The sequence below is a fragment of the Corvus moneduloides genome, chromosome 2, assembly GCF_009650955.1.
Source record: "Corvus moneduloides isolate bCorMon1 chromosome 2, bCorMon1.pri, whole genome shotgun sequence".
NCBI lineage: Eukaryota > Metazoa > Chordata > Aves > Passeriformes > Corvidae > Corvus > Corvus moneduloides.
The window spans coordinates 103,819,302-103,841,846 of record NC_045477.1 but is presented as its reverse complement, the minus strand read 5'-3'; the positions used below and the strand labels follow the sequence as shown (position 1 = coordinate 103,841,846).

Genomic DNA, 22,545 nt, shown 5'->3' with positions numbered 1-22,545 from the left:
GGTTTTAAGATTCTGCAGGTCAGGGTGCTGGACCATCTTGTCTAGACGGTGCTTTTGCCAAGGACGTTTGAGCCACATGATTCTTGAGGTCCTGGCCAACCTGGCTGCTGGTACTTAGCTGACAGCTGGGGTTAAACCATGAAAGTGAGAAAACACATTTTGTTAAATGATTGTATTGTGGGAAATGAAACCACTTTAACTTCTTCTTTGATTGGTAATGTCAGAAAAGAAAAAAAAAAAACCTATTAAAGAGACCAAATTCTTGATCCTTACACTGAGGTATGGAATGAAAACCCAAATAATCACATTAACATTGAAGTCTTTTGTTAATTAAAAGCTGGATTGGGAGAACAAGTGCTTTATTTCAGTTTCCTTTACAAACAATGAAGGGGTGAAATCCTACCTAAATCAAATCGATGGAAAAACTCATAGAAATCACAAGTTGATATTTTAGAAGAGTAAAGGATCCTTTGATTTTTGCCTTTTTAAGTGCCTACAAAAGAGCAGCATTTCCAAAGACTACCATTGGACCATTTCTGGTTTTTACTTCTCACATTTTGCATGTAAGAAGTATTCCCAAGGTCACAAAAAAGATTTGTGAGGGATAATAAAACCAGACTCTCTGGTGAGAGACCTGTTGTCTCTGTTGATCTCATTTATGTGATTCTGTTGTAATATATGATTACACATCTGCTGGCAGATGGAAATGTTATACTAAATGGGAAAATATAGCTGATATCATAGGGATCATTTGAGATTTATTAGAAAGATATCTGGTGCTGACTTTTTTCCCTGTTAAATAAAACCACACAAAGTCCTGCAAAATTATTCACCTAGAGGCCTTTTCCTCTGATGGAGTCTAATTTCTGACTCCCATCTCCCTTCCCTAGACTTGATCTTCCTCTTTGCTGACACCCAGTCTCAGTCTCCTTGTCTGCTCAAATCCTTTTCCAGTTGTACAGGCTCAGCATCCATGTCCCGAGATTAGTATTTCCCTGCTTCTACATCTGTATTTATTCTGAACCTTTTCCTTTGGTTCCCAGACTGCTCCGACTTCCATGGATGCTCAGCTATATTCGGTAAGCCCCTGCCATCCCACAGACCACTGTTCTACTCAGGGCTCTGCCCTCCCTGGTCTCTTGTCCTAGTGGTTCTACCCTGCAAGGCTTTATTTTCCCAGCTGCTTACCCAACACAGTAATTCCCATTTGTATATTCTCATCCCACTCTGCTGACTTTTTCTTGGTCCTTTTTCTCCTGTTTCTTCTTCCAATCACCTTATCTTTCCACCATCTCTTCCCCTTTTTCATTCCTGAGGTTATCATTTCCAGTATCTACATTACTATTTTGCCCTCTCAGTTGAGGCTCTTTTCTGGTTGTACTTCCAGAGAGGCTTCCAGTCTCAACACCCTTTTTCATAGCGACTGTCTGCTCACTTTTCTAGTTATCCATCCCTATTTCTTCCCAGCACCTCCTTCCAATCTAGCCTCGCCAGAAGCATTTTTTATCTATTGCTAACCTACCTAGTTCCATGTATTTGTCATATTCCTTTCTCTGTTTCTAACTTACGGTGCTTGTATAATTTCGATTTTCAGTTGAACTTCTCTGCATTAACAAGTGTGCTCCCAAGGGAGGGGAACTAGGGGCACAGGTGAGACAAACTCTCTCTGCTTTTAGATCTGGAATATGACCCTGACTTAGGTCATCAGGTGGGAGAAGTCATTACAAGGATATTTTAGTGGAGTTTGAGTAGCCCTGACCTGTACCATTATAGTACACATCCCGTCTGGTCAGCTGGGAGTCTGGAGCTCACCTAGTGTTGACAGTCTTCAGAATTCTTAGTTGCAAAACTGTGATGTACAGTTTTTTCAGACCTCATCTAAATTTGGAAAGACTAAAGGCAAAAAGGCAAATACCTGGCACAAAAATATCTCCTGCTAAATTTAAGTCCAGCTTTCAAAGCACTGAAGCAGCAGAGCAAGACTTTATCATTGATGGCAGCACATTTTCTATAACTTGTTTTGTGAAATTAGCTGGTGGTTTTATCTGACATTTCTACAAAAATAAAAATTAAATAAAATCAGGCCAAGGAAATACTGCAACTCGAAAATTTAATCTGATATAACTCAAGTTTCACATTGCAGTATGTGAAATAAGGATCTAATAATGGGAAATGTCAAATACGCATAATCACAGATGAAACTACAATCCCTGCTGATATGAGTAACAGCTTTAAAAAGTCTGAAATATGTTCTAAATAGCTGAGGATAAATTATGCACTGAGTTACATCTCTCAAAATCATCTGATTCTTAACATTCAACTAATGGCTGGATTTAGCCCTTTTGTTTATAGCAAAACTTCTACTTTTAAAACCTTGCTGCAGGCAGACATTATAAATTCTCCACTTTCTAAGGCCAGGTATGACCACAGTAATTGCAGAATCTGACCTCATGCAAGAGAGACTGCAACATTTTGCATACTAATTCCTTTATTTCACCTATAGCTCACAGAGGAACAAGAGGATAGCTGTTAGTGTATCTGAATCCAGCTGTCTGTATGCATGGATTCCGGACTGCTGTTTCCTGGGTTCAGTTCAAGAGAAGAGGTCAAACCTAATGGCCATAATGACAAGACTGTATCTTAATGGGAACACACCACTAGCAAAACATTCCAATTAACCGGGGATGTTCTGAACTGAAATAAATGGTTTCAAGTAATGATCAGCCTGGTGTGAAATTAAAAAATCCATTGTTATTATCAAAATGACTAATTACAGCTCTGATGCACAATAGCACACAATTTTTTTTAAATCTGGGGGACTAAACTGAAAATGCATTTAGCCTTATGCAAGACCTCTAGGGAAAAATGGAGAGCATGCAAATTTTAGCTTACATTTTTATTTAATTGGGGCATTATTTCAGTACAAAGTATGATGTAGTATTTCTTTCCCCTTTCTCCAGTTTTTTTTAAAATTGTGTTTCTACAGGATGTCCTAATTAAGAGACCCATGCTGTATACCCTTAAAAGATTTAAGGATTTCACTTCAGTTAAGTAACATTTTTGACTGTGAAAAAAAAGCGCACAATTTAATGGGGCAGAGAAAACCAGGGCAGCCAGGCTGTTCAGGGAAAACTGAGAAGTAGGCATAAGTTTTATATAAGCATTGTAATTCATGTAGGTGGTTCTCTCTTTACAGTTTTCTAACACTGTAAAGGACTAAATTCAGTCAATTGCTTTTGTACTCCTATGTAGAGTAATCCACACACATTTTAAGGCTTTATCTTCCTTTTGCCCTACAGCTTTCATATCAAGCAAGTAAATGTTAAAGGCAGTTAAAAGCAGGTCTGAGTCTGTCCCTCCATTAATGTGCTTTTAATTTAAAGCTCTTTGAAACTTTCATCCCTGTTAGCTCAGTGCAGGAGCACTGAACCACAACTGTCTGATGCCATGTGCTGGCAGACTAAGTTCTGAAAAAAGAGTGGCAGATTTCTACCCATGGTTGAAGTCCTCAACCAACTCTGAATGGAGGAAAATAAATCAGATTTCTCTATTCAGTCGAGTACATGAAATAGATAAGGCTGAAGATGCCTTGCAATTCCTGTTCTGTTTTTTTATCTCCCATAAGTGCACTGAAAACAGAAAACATCCCTTAATAAATTACAGTCTTATTCTTTGTTAAAGATTCCAGGCAGAGCAGAAAAAGTGTGCTGTTTCTGTAACTTAACTACCCAAAAATAATTTTATTCACTGGAGCTTGATATCCTGCAGAAGATAAAAATTCAAAGAATAGATTAAATTAAGTTAATGGAAAAATCTATATATCCATATTATGCTCTCATGGTTTACAACGTATTTTGAATAATGCAGTCAAATGTATAAAACATTGTCACTTATCTAGTATAATGATGATCATATATTAGTAATATATGATAAACTTAGCTTCTAAAAATATATTTCATTAAGTTCTTTATATAAAAATTATTTATGGCTCAACTAATTATCTATAGATTTTCAGAATTTCAATAACATTTCTGATTTATAAAAACAAGTGTCTCAATTAGAGAGTTAGAGAATAATTGAGTTTGGAAGAGACCTCTGGAAGTTTTCTAGTCAGCAGCACCTTTCACAATGCAGACAGGTTGCCTAGTGACTAACTGTTTTGACTGTCTTCAAGAATAGAACCTCACAGCCCCTTTGTGCAACATCTTCATCATTTAAACCTTCAAGGCAACAACAGCCACCTTTGCTGTGAGAGCACATGGCCAGCTCTTTGTCCACAGGATCCGTGGGGCCTTCTGCAGCTGTCAGGGTTAACAGCTGTTTTGCTAAAATATGGTGTTTCCTTAGAGAAAATCACCAAGTTGTGAAATCCATTGCTTCTACTGATTCCCTTTTCTTTCATTTCCCTTTTCTTTCTTTCATTCATATTTGATTTCATGCTAGTTGTTTGACCCTGAGTCTCAAAAACATTTTTGAGGTACAAATTTCATTTGTACCTAAGACATTTCTGAGGTTGCCTTTAGGGAACTCTGCAAGATGAAACATACCATATTTCTATTTACTTTGAAAAGCACCCAGCAGCTAGTGTCATACAGTGAAGACATACCACAGCACATATTTAATAATGAGAGGGGACAACCTTAAAGGTCTGGAAAAACTACATCAAGAACTATTGAAATCTTTCTTCAGACATGCAGTTTCAAATTTACATTCAGCAGCAAGGCAGTATTGTTTTTTTTTTTTTTTTTTGGTAATATGTTTCCAAGGGGTTAGTTTAGAAATGTGAATTGGTAATGTTCATCCAGTAAGTTTTCATTTGACCACATGTCAATGGACTGGGGCAAGGGCAACACACCTCTGTTATGTCAAACCTAGGCATCTTTGCTTTTACTGTCTTCAGTAACCATGTACATGTTGTTTGAGAAATAGCTGATACCACTCTAACAAACAAGTAATAACCATTATCTTGAGCAGCCAGATTACTTGCCTGAATAAAAATTTTACCAGCATATAGTATCCATAATGGGAGGGATCTTCTTAACTTTGCTGGCTTCTGATGATTCTCATTTAAAGCTCATTGACTCAGTAGGAAAAATAGCGCAGCCTTAAGTGCATATTTGATTAAAGGCATTTGATCTTAGGGAAATTGAATAATCTATAAAATAAGGATCAGGATGTTTTCCTCTTGTAAAAGTAATTGAAATTCATATAGGGAAAGTACAAAGTAGGCATTATTACTCTTTTATCTCTATTAAGAAAATTTGTTTTATCAGGTTTTTTTTTAATTAGTTAAATGAGTAATTTAAAGCATTTTAGGGCCTTGTGTTTGGCATGTGATTTGGGTCTTTCAGTTGAAGTTAAGGTGGTTACTATGAAAACAAAGACTTTGGAAGATTTGCATCACTGTTAACTTCAGGAACAAATACATTATTACGAAAAAAAGAAAAGAGATACTGAGTTATAAAGTAAAATAAGTTCCTTATTAATTACAAAAATCATGGGTAAAAGCTAGTTTTATATGTTCAATAGCAACCACTCTGGCAGAAACAAATGAAAAAAATAGAAGTTAATGGAACAGTCATTTCAGTATTCAGTAATTATCTAGAATATGTAATTTCCAAAATGTATATCCCATCTCCTGCATGAACAGTTACAACGAAGTGAAAGGCTTACCAAAACCAGCTTGTTTTTCCTATTAGAGTGTAACAGCAATTTAGAGTCAAGCCTCTCTTGTCATAGTTACACAGGCAATGTAGGGCACGGTTCTCCTGGCCCCTCCTCAGCTATTTGCACAATTATTTTCTTGGCCATCTCACAGACTTGCATGTTTATGCACAGGGCGAACCAGCTCATGTACAGAACTAAGGAGTCAAAGGCCCCCACTCTGAGAGAGCCTAACATCCTGAGGGTGGGCACTTCTTTCCAGGCTTTGTTTTCCAAACATCTGGAGATACAGGAAAGAGTGGACCAGGCCAGTATGAATTAGAGAGATGTCAGTTATCCTCTCCTGTACATAACTCAGTTTTGTATAATAATAGTTAATGACACTGTAGTGTTCAAAATCAGGGAACAGTTGCATAATTGAAATAGTTTCACACTGGGCAAATCAGCTCAAAATATAGCCGTGGAGCTCAGCGAGCTAGAATGGGAAGCCAAGCTAACCTGTAGGTTCATTTCACTGGAGTATTTGCTGAAACACCTCCATATGTACACACATGCACACACATGCACACAGAGCCATACTTAAAAGAATGAATCATTTACAGATACAACTCTTTAACTAATAAGAGTGGTTAATAAACCATCAGATGTAGAACACCACCCTTTGTGAGGGAGGCACCTCGCAAGATGATCTGTTTCAACCTTTCATGTAGAAGGGAGCCTAGATGACGATGTAGACTATCTGTCTAATTGCATCTTGAAGATGTAAAGTGATGAGAACTCTCCCTTGTCCCCGGGGAGGCTATTTTAGTAAATTATTGTTCCCACCATAAAAGATGTTTTTATTACATTGAAGTGAAATGTCTCCCACTGCAACTTGTACCTGTTGCTCCTTGTCTTCTCCACGTGGCTGCTTGTGAAGAGACCATCTGTTTGTAGGGGCCCTTTAAGTATACAGCTACTGTTATGAGGCCCCTTGAGCCTTCACTTGTCCAGGGAGAAGAGATCTTACTTCAGTCAATGAAAAAAGGAGGAAATTTAAAAGTTGTTGTATATGAAATCAGGATCAGCACTCAATCAGTATTATGTGACCTCAAAAGGCCATTGTTGACCATGCACAGAAACACCAGAGAATACCCTGTTCTCTCTCTACACCCCTTGAACATTGCATTACTCATTCTTTTCACATTACAGAGCATGTATCAGCAGCTGCATTTCTGTGTATTTTGTATGGCTAAAGTGAACATGTTTCTCAAAAAGTTGAGAGACTCATCTCTCAGAAACAATGAATGTAGAAAATACAGATGTGAAATAATGCACTGAGTAAATCAAATCCATATCTTTTCTCAAAAGAAAACTTTGAGATCAAAATCAAACTGAATTAATTGAAGGCCTCAAGTTAAGACTTCCATGCGCTTTACAGTTTTTATATCTTCCCAAAGTGCCATGAAAACATACTTATATAATCAGCATTGACTCATGTTATCAGCAGAAAAAGTTTGGTAGCCTTGATAGCAGGCAAAACTTCAAAGGCTGTCATAAATCAAATGAATCATTTGTCTGGAGGAAGTCTGTATAAATTGGTCACATTGTGTAAATGTGTCAAATGAAATGTTAAGATCTCCCTCTCTTTTTCCAGAAATAATTGATTTGCACTTCTCTCTAAATTGCTAGTCTTTTCACCAAAATGTAAGTTCATTTATTTTTCATTACCTGAATGTCTGTCATATTATGGTTACAATGGCTACAGAAAAGGAGATAAAGCTATATGGGAGGGTTCAGGCAGGCTGATTCTACATTTTACTACTGTTATCCCACCTGATGTAAAGATGATCAGCAGGCCATGTAAGACTAGCTCAGTTTTGCATCCTTTGTTTAGGTATGCTGAAAAGGATAAGATGAAGCGTTCTAAGATTCTTTGTAAATCATTCAAAGGTCATAAAATCATAGAATATGCTGAGTTGGAAGGGACCCAAAATGAGATGGAGTCCAACACTGGCCCTGCACAGGACACCCCAAGAATCCCATCATGTGCCTGACAGCATTGTCCAAATGCTTCTTGATCTCTGTCAAACTTGGTGCTGTGACCACTTCCCCGGAGAGCCTGTTCCATGGCCCAACCACCTTCTGGGTGAAAAACCTTTTGCTGACATCGAAACTAACCCTCCCCTGACCCAGCTTCATGCTGCTTCCTCGAGTGCTGTCACTGGTCATGAGAGTGAAGGCATTGGTACCTGCCACTCTGCTTCCTCTCGTGAGGATGTTGATGACCACAATGAGGTCTCCCCTCAGTCTCCTCCTCTCCAGGCTGAACAGACTAAGTGACTTCAGCTTCTCCTAATACGGCTTCCCTTCAAGGCTTTTCACCATCCTCGTGGTCCTCCTTTGGACACCCTCTAATAGCTTGATGGGTTTGTTTACATTGTGGCACCCAAAACTGCCCCAGCACTCGAGGTGAGGCTGCCCCAGCTCAGAGCAGAGCAGGACAATCCCCTCCCTTGCCCGGCTGGTGCTGCTGTGCCTGATGCCCCCCAGGACACGCTTGGCCCTCCTGGCTGCCAGGGCACTGCTGACTCATGTCCAGCTTGCCATCACGTCCCTTTTCACGGTTCTGCTCTCCAGCCTCCCATTCCCCAGTCTATACACACAACCTGGGTTGGTCTGTCCTAGGTTCATCACTCACACCTCTAGAGACCATCATTTTTGCATTTGGCATTTTGGAGGAAGAAGGGGTACCCGGAAAATGGCCCTTTAAAATTATAATGATTTATCTGAATGTTTGAAAATGTTGAAGAAGGGTTGGGCGATACCTGTACCTTGCTCTTCTTATAGAAAAGGGACTGTGGATTCAGGCATTTTGTTCTCTATTATTCATAAGTATTATGTTCTTAATTAAGCATTTATTGAAATATAGTATATATATGTACTTATAAATTGTTTTCATTTTTTTAAGGATTAAATGCTCTCTTTTCTGATGACAGATTTACTAAATTTACTAATGCAAATTTGTATGCTTAATATTAAGGTCATAAACAAAGAATCTCATTCTATTTCATTAGTAAAATGTTTAAAGTCTTTTACTCTTGAAGATGCAGAGCTGTTATTGATTGTTCCAGTTCTCTTAGAGAACACATAGGCCTTTCCTTTGTGTTTTGCCTTTCAGGTGAAAATCTGAAATGTCAAGAAAGCAAAGTTCTAACTCAGAATAGTACAAAATAATGTTTTAGAAATTGAAACAGACCTGTGTTTGTGAGTTTCAAATCTTACAAGTACACATATCTGGGCTTCTACTAGCACTTTTTTCCCTAAAATCATCCTTTGATTTCATGTGATATGATCTATCACCTTGGAAACTACAGCAGAAGAGTCATCTTTTAATGTATTTTTAAATGTCTTGTGGCACCAGACTTCTGTGGTGATATAAGGAACATTTTATCACAATCCACTGATTCTTAATAGGCAGAAGTTTTTTTCCAGTTCTACTTTTCAAACTGTGTGTAATCAGAAATAAAAAATAGAAAATAATGTTCGATACTTAGTCATGGGATCTCAAGTATCAATGAAGTAGAACTGCCTTGAGTTACATTTGTGGTCTGGCATGCTGCAAGTGATTATAGGAGCAGAGTAAAAATAAACTACAAAACTACTTGCAAACATGCCTTCTTGAGCTAAAACTCACTACTTCGAAGTATCCTCATGCAATTGTTCATACTGTCAGAAACAACTCATTAGCTGATACAAATTGATTAGTTCATATTAGTAAAGTAAACCTCATCTGCACTGCTGAGGTAAGTGAACATGCAAGTCTGCTGTGGCTTCCACATGGAATGTTTGCTTCTGGCTGGTTGAGTTTTTTAATCATTGCATATACATTTTTGAGGTCTGTTGAAAAATAATGTGTCCCTGAAATATTGGCCTCTCAAATGAGAGTTGGATTAACACTGAATTGATTATTTCATTTCTTTGTGAAAGTGCACTCCAATAGGGAGTGAAAAATAGTATCTTATCAGGGGAAGGAGTTACACCCATGACCAGGTAAAAAGGAGCAAAATATGAGCATGTTTTGGAAGTAGGAGTAGTGAGGGAGATCATGATACCTGGCAATGGAGTTGGATGCACTGCTGAGGTAAGGGAAGGAAAAGCCTTTATTGATGTATATTAAATGAGAGAGGATGATATTTCTGCCTGCTGAGTATCTTATTGGCATGCTTTTCTTTCATTTATCAGTTGCAAAATGCAAGGGAAAAATTAATGCTGGATTGGTTATTTTTCTAGTCCACCAGTATTTAAAGTATACTCAGAACTTTAAGTTTCCAGCTAAACTTGTGGGGGGTTTGTTGCTGGTTTGGTTTTGGTTTTGTGTTTTTTAGGTTTGAGGTGGGTTGGTTATTTTGGTGGTGGTGGTGGTGGTGGTGGTTAGGGAATCTGAATCTTGAGTCGATCTCTGATGAAGTATTGGCAATAAGGACTAGGCAGGTCAGAACAGAAACTTCACCCGACTATGACAGAAATATGAAACAAAATCTGTTTCCAAGTCCTCATCTGTACCTTGCAATTTATACTCACTGTTTAGTTTAAGCTCAGCTCACCACCATCACATTCTCTTAATAAGTCCCTAAGAATGTAATGATACTAAGATTATTTAATGTTGTTATCGGGTTTTGTCCGTAGCAACTTATAAAGTCAAAGATTTAAATATAACAACAGCTCTGTACCTGAAATCTGAGCCAAAGATGATTATTTTAGTAACTCCTATATGTGAGATCTGGTGCTTGGTCAAAAGATTTGTATAGAAAAATACTGAAAAATTATATTATCAGGTCAGGTTAACAAGTATTTTAGATGAATTTTTAAGCCTTCTATTCAAAAAGTTAAACTTATATCTAAACTTGAAAACTGTGGGGAACTCAAGTTCCCCACACCAAACTTCTTTCAGGGCATTTACTCAATCTAGTAGGTGGTTTTAGTTTGCTGAATAGGAAATAGAGCAAATGAGGAGAAGAAAACACAGAGAGACTTACACTTCTGTCTAGAGCAAGCTCTAACCATGGGCAGCAAGGCAGTGAACATGTGACAGAATGAACACCAAATTCAACAGATGGCAACTTTTTTATGGTATGTAGGCCACAAGGTATGATCCATGGTATATTCACTGCAAGGAAAAGGCAGAGCCATCAATGACTTCAGTGACAAGAAAACAGAGTGCTCCAGAGTGCTGTAATTAACTCATGGTGTAATTCTTGGCAAAATTTCATAGGGTTCACAAACATAAAAAACAAACCCCCAAAGAACACAATTGTAAGTGGTGCTTGGTTTAGTATAATTCACCCAATGTCAGAGTTGGGGTTTCTGTTTAGCTAGTTTGGTGACACTTTCCTCATGCACCATGACATTGGACAGTGGGATAGGCATTTTCCTAAAGAAGTGCATTTCCCTGGCTTCCCTTGGGCTTACCAATGGTGCCTGTATGGCTCCTAATGTGCCATTAGGGCAACAGCTGGGAATATGTTGTGTTCACAGATGCACCTGTTTCCTCCCTGTTAGCAGAACTGCACAGAAAGTCACTTCTGTTTCTTGAATAAGACAAAGCCAATGTGAGTCCTGGGTGTGCCAGACCTTCTAGCCATGACAGGAGATGGACTCATGGCTTCATTCTCTGGATGGATAATTAATATCCTCAGGAGGGCAGTCAATAGATATCTTTCAACGTGCTGTTTGCCATACTGAGAAACAGAAATGCAGAAGGGGGCAGCTGCCACAAGTGTCAGGCCGGCAGAAAGAGCTGAATTAGGCTTGTGACAGCTCCACCACTGCTTCCTAATGCAGACCAAATCACCACATTGACCTTTGCCATTCCTTACCTATCTAGCTGTCCTTTCCAACCTGCCAGCTTTGCATAATACTGAATTGTTTTTACACATACCCGCTTAGATAAGACGGCGTTTTTCAAATGCAAAAGGCAGTAATATGTATTGACTGATTAAACCCAGATTTTCTTTCCACAATAAAACCTCTTAAATAAGTACAACTTTCAGAAATGTTTAGGCAGACATCTGTAGAAACCAGGACTTTAATAACACTGCATAAATTGTGGTTCTTTAGATAACATTTTCGCTTTGTTTTCGTATAGTATCTGTCATTAGTTATGGGAAAAACTTAGAATTTCAGGTTTTGGAATGAAAACTTCCCAGATCTTGTTTGCACAGGATTACATTATGCATCTCATGGGCAGGAGCTGATGTTAAACTCCTGGTTTTAAGTACATTCCATGTCCTGCGAGGTTGGAAGTAGATTTAGCTAGGGTGCTGCAGGACAGCTGTGCAATAGTTCAAGTTGTCCTTAACCCCCTTCATTGCACTGGATTAGCCCATGGGGAAAAGAATGAGCTTATAAGCCCCCTAGCTCACCACAATAAGTCTTTAATGACATGCTTTAAATTCAGGGTGTCTGGTATTTGTTGTGCTCTTTTAACACTTCAGCTTCCAGTTTGACTCCTGCATTGAGGCAGGAAAAAAATCATCAAATATATTGTGGCCTCAAATATATTTTTACACTTTTGCAAATGTTTATTAACTCACATATCAGTCCAAATTGCATTTTAGTTTTTAATTTGGTCAGATGTTAAATCTATTCCTTCTTGATCCTTGATTCCTGATTATTATTCTGGTCCTTCTTTGATTAATGACTCATTAAAAATAAGACTGAAACAACCCCCCAGATCCCAGCCAAGTTAACATTTGGATATCTTCTAATAGCTTAATTGAAAAAAAAAAAAAAACAACAAACCAGATTGTCCTATATAGTCAGTTTTGTCACTGTCTAAACTGGAACAAAATTGTTGTAACAAGTTTGACTGTCTCTGTTTAAGAGAAAATGCTATTTTCACTTCATTTTTATACACAATACAAAATACAATACATACAATAACAAAATAACTATGAAAATAAGTATGCAGTGCAAGTTTCATTGACCTGTGTTTTTGGTAAAAATGGTCCCTGCTATGGGCAAATAGTTTTTAAGTATATGTATTGTTTCTTTTCCAGTCCTGATAGTACACATCAATGGAAAACTTTTGCTATAGTGTGCTACATATATATACATCTTGTCCTGTTCTTTTTTCTCAGAGGCCCCAGGTATGAAATTTCTGTTTCTCCACAGGAGAAGAAGCAGTGAAGGAAGGTTGAAGAGCAACTCACAAGACAGATTAATGTAGTTAAATAAAAGGGCAGAACTGTACTTACAAATGGCAAGAACTCCTGGTATATTTGAGGGCACGACTTTGCAGAGACACAAGAGTGTAATTGAAGGTTCTCCCTGGAATATTGCTTTCTCAGTTAATAAAGATTTTATGTGGTCAAGAATTCGAAGTGCTTGGATTTCCTTTAGTTTCCACAATGTCCCATGTTAAATAGAGATTAATAAAAAATCAAGTGACATTCCTAAGAAATATGGAAATAGACTCAACTTAGTTAACATCACTGGAGTCATAATGGCTTCCCATGCAGATATTTTCATTGCACTTTAAATAAAAATACTCCTGGACAATTAATTAACAGTGCAATATCTCATGGGTCTTTCCTTGTGATATACTATAATCACTTGAGGTAAAAATCTTCATCCCCAGGAGTCTATCAACATCATAGCTGTTATTTCTTTACACATAGGAATGTGAAGTGCAGTTGTCAAGCTCTGCACATTTGAGACTTGAGGTCAGTCATTCCTATTAAAATGTTACCATTCCCTGGCTGGAGAAATACAGGGTTGAGCACGTGAATATTATAGAAGAGTAGTAATCTGTTTCAGGACAAGTACATAGAATAAAAACGAGCTTAAGTTTTTCCATGTGCACCTGGCATGTCCATTCAAATAAAGAACACCAAAGGAAGCATTAAGCTCACATATACCCCAAGCCTGGCTCAAAACCATGCTTGATATTCTGGCAGTTATTCTGGATGTGATTGGCAACTATTTTAATAGGTTAGACACAAGTCCTGGAGGCAACAGGCAACTAGTTCATGGGGTATGTCACTATGACGAGGTGAAAATATAACTGGAGCACATGCAAGCATAATACCTTTGAATTAGGAGGAAAACATTTCAGTGAAGATATGTTTGCATGGACTGTGTTAGTGACAGGGAGTATATTTATGATCTCTAGCTAGCCTGCAAGTACTAAAGATTGATCTGCCATGTCAACATCACTCTGGTTTCCCTGCTGGCTTGAATAAGTTAGAATGTGATCACACTTCTGCTTTGTGATGTTTTATTCCTCATCTGTGTATTACAGCAGTGTGACTGTGTGGCTTTAAGTTACACACTTCAACCAACCCAAACTGAAAATGTATAAACTGCTTCATTTTGACTGTTTGTCAAGAAGTGATGGGAAGGTGACAGTGGTTCTCAAGAAACCTATATAATCCCTAAACTTAATTTCCACTATGCAAAGTTGTTTTCTTCTTTGAACCAGGAGATAGTCTCAAAATATGCTTTACACTGGTCAGTTCTACGCCAGGATCAAGGGAAATGCAAACTGCAGTCAATGTTTCCTGCTGAAAGTCTTTGGTCATGGTGGATTTGATATAAATGGTGATCAGGACTGTTGTTACATATACTATCCCATAACGTGTCTTAGCATGTGCTGCAGTTTCAGTGGAACAGTTCTCAAAGCAGTGAGTGGAAAGTTCAAATGAGTATTTATATTTGCCAGTGGGAGGAAAAATAATATTTTTAATAAGAAAAATACAATTGCTTTACTTCAAATGGAATTTAAAATCTCATTGTACCTGATAGCTGTATGTTTTATCTTGAGGCTTTTTGAATGGACACTTTTTATGGAAAAAGTCTCTGAAAATATGATCTCGAGGATGCTATTGTTTTCTCTGCTGTGACGTAAGGCAGGAACGCACACTCAGCATTTCTCTTCTTTAGAAGTTTACATTGATTTATTTTGACAGCCTTTCCAACCCATATAGTAGCTTAGGACTATCTGTTTGTGCTACCTTCCTATTTTAGACAAGCAATGCTGTGCGTGAGACTGTTAATTTGGCAAAGGGCATAGGTTCACATTTGGTTTTCATAGACTGATAGATTTAAAGGCCAGAAGAGACCATTATTATCATCTAGTCTGACCTCCCACTTCAATCAGGGCACAAGCCTCACACAATCGTTGCTGCAACATGATCGTGACTTCAGCAGCAACATGATCATGAGCTAGACAGCAGCTTAAAAAATGTGATCAGTCCTGAGTTGTCCTCCTCTAGTTTTTAACATTAATTTTTCCAACTTAGACTTCAGTCCCTGGATCATATCATTTTATAGGCATGCAGAGTCAAAATGAAACATCATCCTTAACTGTCTTTTTCAATTACATGTCTGTGATTTCATCTACTTGGATTTATCCCAAGATTATAGGAATATTTATGTTGTATAATTGTCAGACCATGCTAAATGGACAGTAATCATTCTTTTCACTTTATACTGGATGTTGTAAAAACAGTTTCAAAGCATGCATGGAATGTCAAGATCTTGGGCTGGATCTACATTGGTAAGTCAGGAAGCATTCAGCCTTGCTTTTGCTTTTAGAGAGCAGTTTGCATCTACTGTGTTAATATACGTGGAGCCTGTCCACAGGGAAAATGCAGAACAACTATTGTGCTTCTTTACAAAAAACAACCCCAGAGTTTCTAAGATCAGTTTTTAATAGACAGGTAACAATGAAAATTAGCAACTGACAAAAAAAGATGAGAAAAGTCAGGTGCGAATATTTAAGAAATTATGATTTCCCTAGAAAGTTAACAAAAATACAATCATAATTTGGTTTGCCCAACAAAGCAGCAGTAGAAGATACTTGGAATCAGGTGACTCTGCTACTCATTCTCACATGTACTCATCATAATGTGACAGCACAATTTCTTTGGACTTGAAACCTGGCTACAATTCACTCTCCCAGGAATTCTAGTCTACAATAACTGGATTCATTTTCCAGCTCGGCTGGACCTCCAAATCTGGCACTGTAGTCTTACACAACTGGGGAAGATCCTGGTGTGGATGGGAAATGAGGTTGCAACACTTTGGAAAGTCTCTGAGCAAATATCTGTTTCTGAAATGTAAATGTTCAGGCCTTTTCTGAGTCCCCCTATATGGAGTAAAGAAAGAGGGCAGAGCTCAAACTCTGCTTCTGGTACCTACTATCATGTGGTAGCTAAAGTGGCACCATGGTCTGTCTGAGAAAATAATAGGGGAAAGTACTAGAGGAAGATACTGACAAAAGAAAACCTGAGTAAACATACTGCAGGAATCGATCAAGTTTTATGACCTTTAAAACTTTCAAATCAGGTACTTTTGAGAGCTGCCATTCGGTACTGCCCTAGTGAAACTGGAAAGATTGACATTTATTTCAGAAAGCAGCCACCAGGTTCTTCAACAAAAATTTAACAAAGTTCTGATCATGCGTGACTTAAAAAATCAATCTCTTGCATACCAAACTGCACAGAAAAAAATTCCAGGCTTCCCATATGGAAAATTGCACAGTTCAAGGAGAGAGAGCATGGGAATGGATTAACTCCAGTTTTTCTAAGGCAACTCGCTTGTTTCGGGGTTTTCTTCCATTTTCACAGTCAGGAAATGCAGAAGATATCAAGAGACCTGTGTGAAGCCATAATAATATATATGGGTTTATATTTATAGTCACTGGATATGAAACTTATTCTAAGATTTTGTTCTTCATCCTATATATATATTTATACAGGAATATAGATTATTATATCCAGATTTTGGGAATAACCTGAATATAATAATCTATATATAATCTATGGGTCAATACATTTCTGTTTCAGAGAAAAATGCTGACTCTTCATGTGTTAATGGCTTTAGTTGAAGAGAAATAGCTTTCAGTTATTTAAAATAACTGCAGTTATATATATTCAAAACAACCATTTGGAATCTATTTTTTCTTCATAGTATGTATAGGTACCAACTGTTAGTATTTTTTATGTCCAATAATACATTTTTAATTAGATCACTTCAATCAAGAATACATGTTTTCCACTTAAACATTTTAGTGTAAAATATTACAACATGTAAAAAATTAATATATAAGATTAAGAAGTTATATAAATAAAACTTCAAGAGTATTTGCACATTTGGATTGTCTTAAGGAAGATGTTTTTTGAAGACAAAAGTTATCTCATATAGTAACTATATATATTTTGACTTTGCATATGAGTCTCAGCACTTCAAAGGGACATCTGACAGCACAGCAAACATGCCTTCACAATTAAGATCGTTCACAGTATGGCTTATGGAAATCTAGGATCCAGAACAAGCAGTTCAGTAAAAATACCTGTTCTTGTTACTCTTTGTTTTAATGGGCTATAAAATAAGTGTGGTGTAGAAGGTGTTTTTACAGCCAGAGCTTGTCATACACAATATGCACGGCTCTGCTGGGAAGAAAATGTCAAAATTATGTACTTCAAACACCCATCACACCTCTTGGAAGGGTAATATATGTACAGCCATCAAAATGTTGTGCTTTCCTTGGTGGAACAGAACTGTCTGCCTCCCCGGTGCTTACAGCATCAGCCCTGGTACATGCCAAAATATGTATCATTCAGCAATGAAATAGTCCCATCTTCATTTGTTTGTAGCCATATGCAAGAATGGGAAGGGAATTACACGGCTGCAGAAAGGGAGGGCCAGGAATAAAGTGTTTTAAACCAGCTTGAAACAGGAGAGAATAACAGCACCAGAAAACACACACGCACACTCTAAATGCGTGTGTGGAGGTGGGGTTTGGGGGAGGATTATACAAGTCAGGTGAGTAGCTGCAGGGACTGGAATGATAGAATAGATACACCAGAGGGAAAGTAGTAGTGTGAAGAAAAGAAGGTCATTAATAAAACATGAGGAGAGTTAAAATTAATGGAAGTCGTGCAGAGACACTCGCAGCCCTTGTCAGGAGAAAAGCACAGGACACACTTCTGGTATTCTTGTTCAGTAACTCCAGGGAGTGGGTCAGAGCTGTCACAGACCTGCTCCTCATGTGCTTGGGTTTCCTTCCTGTGGATACAGGGAGGAGAAGGGAGACTGAAACTTTTGTTGCTAGATCTCAATCTCTCATGCAATAGAAGAGACCCAGGATGCAGCCTCAGATCTGTGAGCTGGAAAGGACTTTGCTCTACCACAGTTGCAGATATTAGTGGCAGCCATAATCAGTTGATAAACACAGAAACATGCCACAAGTTCTATCTTAAGAACAGTTAGTGAAGGCAGAGTTTGTGAGTAGATATTTCATTCTTAAGCATAGAAAGGATGTTTTTCTTTAGAATTATTTGTTTGAAAATATAACTCTGATGAACTAGGGAATTAAATCATATCTATCAAAGCCCATCCAGCACTGCGAATCCTAAGAAGAAAGTGCTGACCAGCTCGGAGACCTCAGTTAGCAGCAGGCTTTTAAACTCAGACGTTCAACTGAAAGCAGGGAATAAGGAGTCTCAGTTAAAATGTTCTCAGTTAAAATAAACCACTTTTTGCGGGGAGATGTTCTTACCTTTTCTGGTCTTCTCCTTACTCTTTTTTTTTCCTCCTGAATAAAACTATTTGCTTAATCTAGTTATTATAAGGTCCTTAGAAAATCTATTTTCCAGAATTCTATTCTTGAACTTTTTTCTCTCTTGTCTTGCATAGACAAAACATCTAATCTAATCAAACATGTAATGGAACATATCAATATGAAAGTCTCACGTTCGTACCTGTGTAATTAGATTTTTCAAATATTCACCTAAATAATAATTCTTTGAAATGTTAACTTTTTTTTCCTTCATTTTAACAGCAAAATTTGGAGAGTAACCTCACCAACCTTATTAAGAGGAACACTGAACTGGAAACTCTTCTGGCAAAACTCATTCAGACCTGTCAACATGTAGAAGTGAGTACTGACCTTCATTTGAAATACTTATAAACTTAATTACATTCACTCCTAGCATTCAGGAGCAAACATTTAAACAAAAAAAACCCCAACCAAACAAAAAACCCCCAACAAAACAAACAAAAACAAACAAACAAGTGAAGAAATTAATTTAAATAATTGTAAACTGACTTAAAGCCTTTTCAGTGATAAATGGTATTCTCAATACAGAAAATCTCCTTTACATTCCTTTCTGTCCTGTTTTAACTATGGTGTGTTAGTATGGCCTCCACCACTGCTCTACTTGAACAGATCACTTACTATCTGTAATGTTTGTCTTTTCGGATCCTTTGTGAGATAGAGAAATATTTACAGGTGGAAAATGAAGGCAAAGAAATAGGAACACCCAGATCCCCAACCTCTTTTAGGTTTCTGTTTACCACTGGTTATGGTTTTGTTTTGTTTTGTTTTTTAATCAGAATTAACTATCTAGATACTTATCAGTACTCAAATGTCATACATGAAATATATTTATCTTCCAAAGAAGATAGGTGGTTACAGGTCTCTTAGTTTCTTCATTTACATATTCTACTCTGAGTATAACAAAAAATCTTTAGCATGGTGGGATCTGAACCTATACTTTCCCCCTGAGAAAAGGTGAAAAAAAAAATCACCCAAAAAAGGCAAAGCAAACAAAACCAAACCAAACAAAAAAACCAACCAAACAAACTAACAAAAACAAAACCAAACAAAAAAGAAAAAACAAAAACAAACAAAAAAGAAAAAACAAAAACAAACAAAAACAAACAAACAAAAAAACGATCAACCAACCAAAGCCAAACATCCCCCTATTCTTCCAAAGAGATAATCCTATCTGTATTTATATCTGCTCCACTTCTCTGGAGCCTCATTAACTTCACAGAGCTCAATAAAACCACAAAAGTGTATCCACAGTATCAGACATGAGGTGAATGGTTTAATTTCTTTATATAGGCACCAATAATGCCAGGCAGAACAACTGGAATGACATTAGTAGGTAATGAGAGACAGAGATAAGGCACATTTTCTTCTTCCGTGTCTGAAACTCAGAGCAAACCTCATGAAGCAGATGGGCTCAGGACAGCATAAGGCCTCATCTTCATTGGTGGCCTATGTCCAAGATATGCTAGGTCTGTAAAATTTAAAGTTCCTCCATCTTCTCTGCAGTTCTGCAATATATTACCAGCTCTAAGTTTAGTCTCACAAAGAATCCAACTTGTTCAGCTGGTAACAGATGTGCTACTGTCCCTGGAGTCCTGTTTTAGAAAATTTCTCTGTAGACATAAAGCAATCACAGCATAGTTGTTAATGAATTCCTACCATGTTTTATTCATCAAATTAGTCTAATTAGCATTTAAATTAGCGAAATATTAAGAAATGAGCTTCAGTCAAAACCTTGGACCTCGGCCGTGCTGGAAATTGGGCAAGTGGGATGTGGAAGTAAACTTTAAAGTTATCTCTGTTTCTCAGAGCTCTGTGAAGAGTTCAGATAGGATGTGCATGTCTCCAGCACTGGAGAAGCTGTGGCTTAGATAGATTTTCTGAAAAGTCAGTACACTCCGTTTCTGCTTGCTTGCTCATAAGAGAAATTCATCCCAAGCCAGGAACCCAAATAAAAAAAACAATATATAAGCTAAAACATTAATGATGCAAATTTAAAATTAAAAAATATTTGGAAAAGTTTCCAATGACTGTATTAGTTTTGACATAAGAACTCACTCTAATGTTGAAACTGAACAGGAAGTTAATTTTTCAGCGAGTGCTTTCTTTTTCATTTTAGATATATTATATTACAGATAATAATGTAAAATACATTGTACATCATTCGTAAACATATAAAAACATAGGTTTAAAGACTTCTGTTGCCTACTTTGATTTTCCTTACCTAACTTGAAATAATTTTAATTTTGATTTAGCTTTTGGGGGCTTTAAAACCAGTTTAAAAAAAAAATAGGAAATAAGTTTTCTGTTTCACATATAGTTTGAACTTTGAAAAACAAGCCAGGAAGGAAATTATTATTATTCCTTGTAATAAAGTTACCAAGATTTTATTCTGAGATGTATAAACTTTTGAAAGTCATGCTAATTACCATTTATTTGTAGCTATAAACGGTAACATTTTTTTTAAGCCTTTGTCATGTCATAAGCCAAAAAATTCAATATGACATGAAAAATTAAAAAGGAATGTCTTTTTTTGGCTTTTGATAGGGAGCAGAAACTGATGTTTCCAAAAATGAACAACGAACAGGCTCTTTGTGTTTTGAATAAATGAATCCCCGCCAGACAAATCAAATGTTGTCACAAAGACACTGTTTCTCATCAACCAAGTGAGTTGTCAGTGGCTTCCCAGGAGCCAGCTTTATGGCAGATTATTGATCCACCCTTACATCCTTCCCAACTGTAATTTCATCTATAGCAAAGGCCAAATCCCAATCTCTCTATTTTAAAACTAATGCTTATTCCTTTCTGAAACAGTTATCTTCACTTTTTTCTCCCTCTAGCAGGCAAGGACTGATCAGTGATGTTGATTATTTGGAAGCTGGAGGCCTTCCAGCCACTGGGGAGAGGGTATCTGGTTTGGCCTCTCATCACAGCAATGGAGGCATAAACCTTGCCTATTTTTAGATGGAGTTTATCACTTTATGGCAGGATTTATCCTGATGGAGAACCTCATCTTGGGACACTCAGGAAGTTCACTTCCAGTCTTGCATTCCTGTGGGTGGTTCTGGTCATAAGAGCAGGAAAACCTTTGTGAATAAATCAAGCCAAACATGTATTCTTTACTGCTTTAAGTAAGATATAATATTAAGCATTTTATAATAATAATTTTAGTATCTGAATGTCTGCTTTCATGCCTAACGTGGATGTATAGTCTGTGCTAATAGCTTACAGTAACAATTTTTAAAATTTCATTTTCTCAAAGAGAGCCACACCCTGAAATGTGATTGCTTGAGAATGTAACACTTTTCTGTCCCCTTTTCTTTCTGTTTCTTTAGGAGTACACTGACACACTGGTTCTACTCATCTTTCAGACACATCTCTAACACATTTTTTGTTTTACACTAATTTTTTTGTCTTTCCACTTTCCCTTCCTCTGTAATCCTGTCTGGCATTACTTGGTTTTGCAGAAACCCTGAAGGCTGTTAATCAGGAAAGATTTGTTTTCCTTCCTTGGAGACCATAGCAGGTCTACAACCTCATGCTTTTGCCCTGGCTGCTTTCTGCAGAGCACCTCATCACCCAGGGCAGCTTGCGGGGTTGGCTCTGGTGAGGCAGCTCTGCTCCTCACTCTGTGCAGGGAAGGCAGCAGTGGCTGCCTCCCCTGGGATGGCAGGGTTGGCTGCATAAAATGATAAACAGATTCATAGGATAAAATCGAGCCTTCTCTACAAACTGAGAAAATTGAATAGAAATGGCTACTGCTTGGATATATATTTCTTTGTAGTCCTAGTTCACAGCATTCACACATCTGACAGTATCTGCAGAAAAATTTTTAAGGACATTAAAAACTGTCTTGGATAATTTTACCTTTAAATTTTCTTCATCGGCCCTGTCACAAGTCTTCCAAAAACACTGTGGTAAAATTGGGATTGACAGGCCCAGGATACACGGTGAATCCCTGGGTGACAGCATCCCTGTGGCCACCCCAACCCACAGCCAGGTTTCTCTCCATCCTGCCGGGTGTTGGAGTGATCCAGTGTGGCCTTTAGCACACCTGCCCTGCCTGTGAGCACTGCAGCACTGCCACCCCCCCTGCAGGCCTGCCACATGCAAGGTGATGGGCTGCATCCTGCTCTCCTGGCTGTGCCCCTTCCAGCTGTATGCAGCTCAGGATTTAGCCACTTCTTAGTTGAATCAGGAAAGGTTCTCCCCCCTTGGTTTTAGTGTTACAGGTTTCTCTGGCCGACAAAGTGCTGTGTCACAGAAAATTTGCTTCT

General features: G+C 37.7%; 1 protein-coding gene across 7 annotated transcripts in view; it reads left to right on the top strand.

The window, feature by feature from the left end:
• The window catches only part of MID1 (midline 1), a 251,547-nt gene that overhangs the window by 180,098 nt on the left and 48,904 nt on the right, over positions 1–22,545 (top strand). For all 7 annotated transcript variants that reach the window (XM_032100628.1, XM_032100631.1, XM_032100632.1 and 4 more), the window contains one exon: positions 18,494–18,589. In XM_032100628.1, coding sequence (XP_031956519.1) covers positions 18,494–18,589 — 96 coding nt within the window. The remainder of the gene's footprint in view (positions 1–18,493; positions 18,590–22,545) is intronic.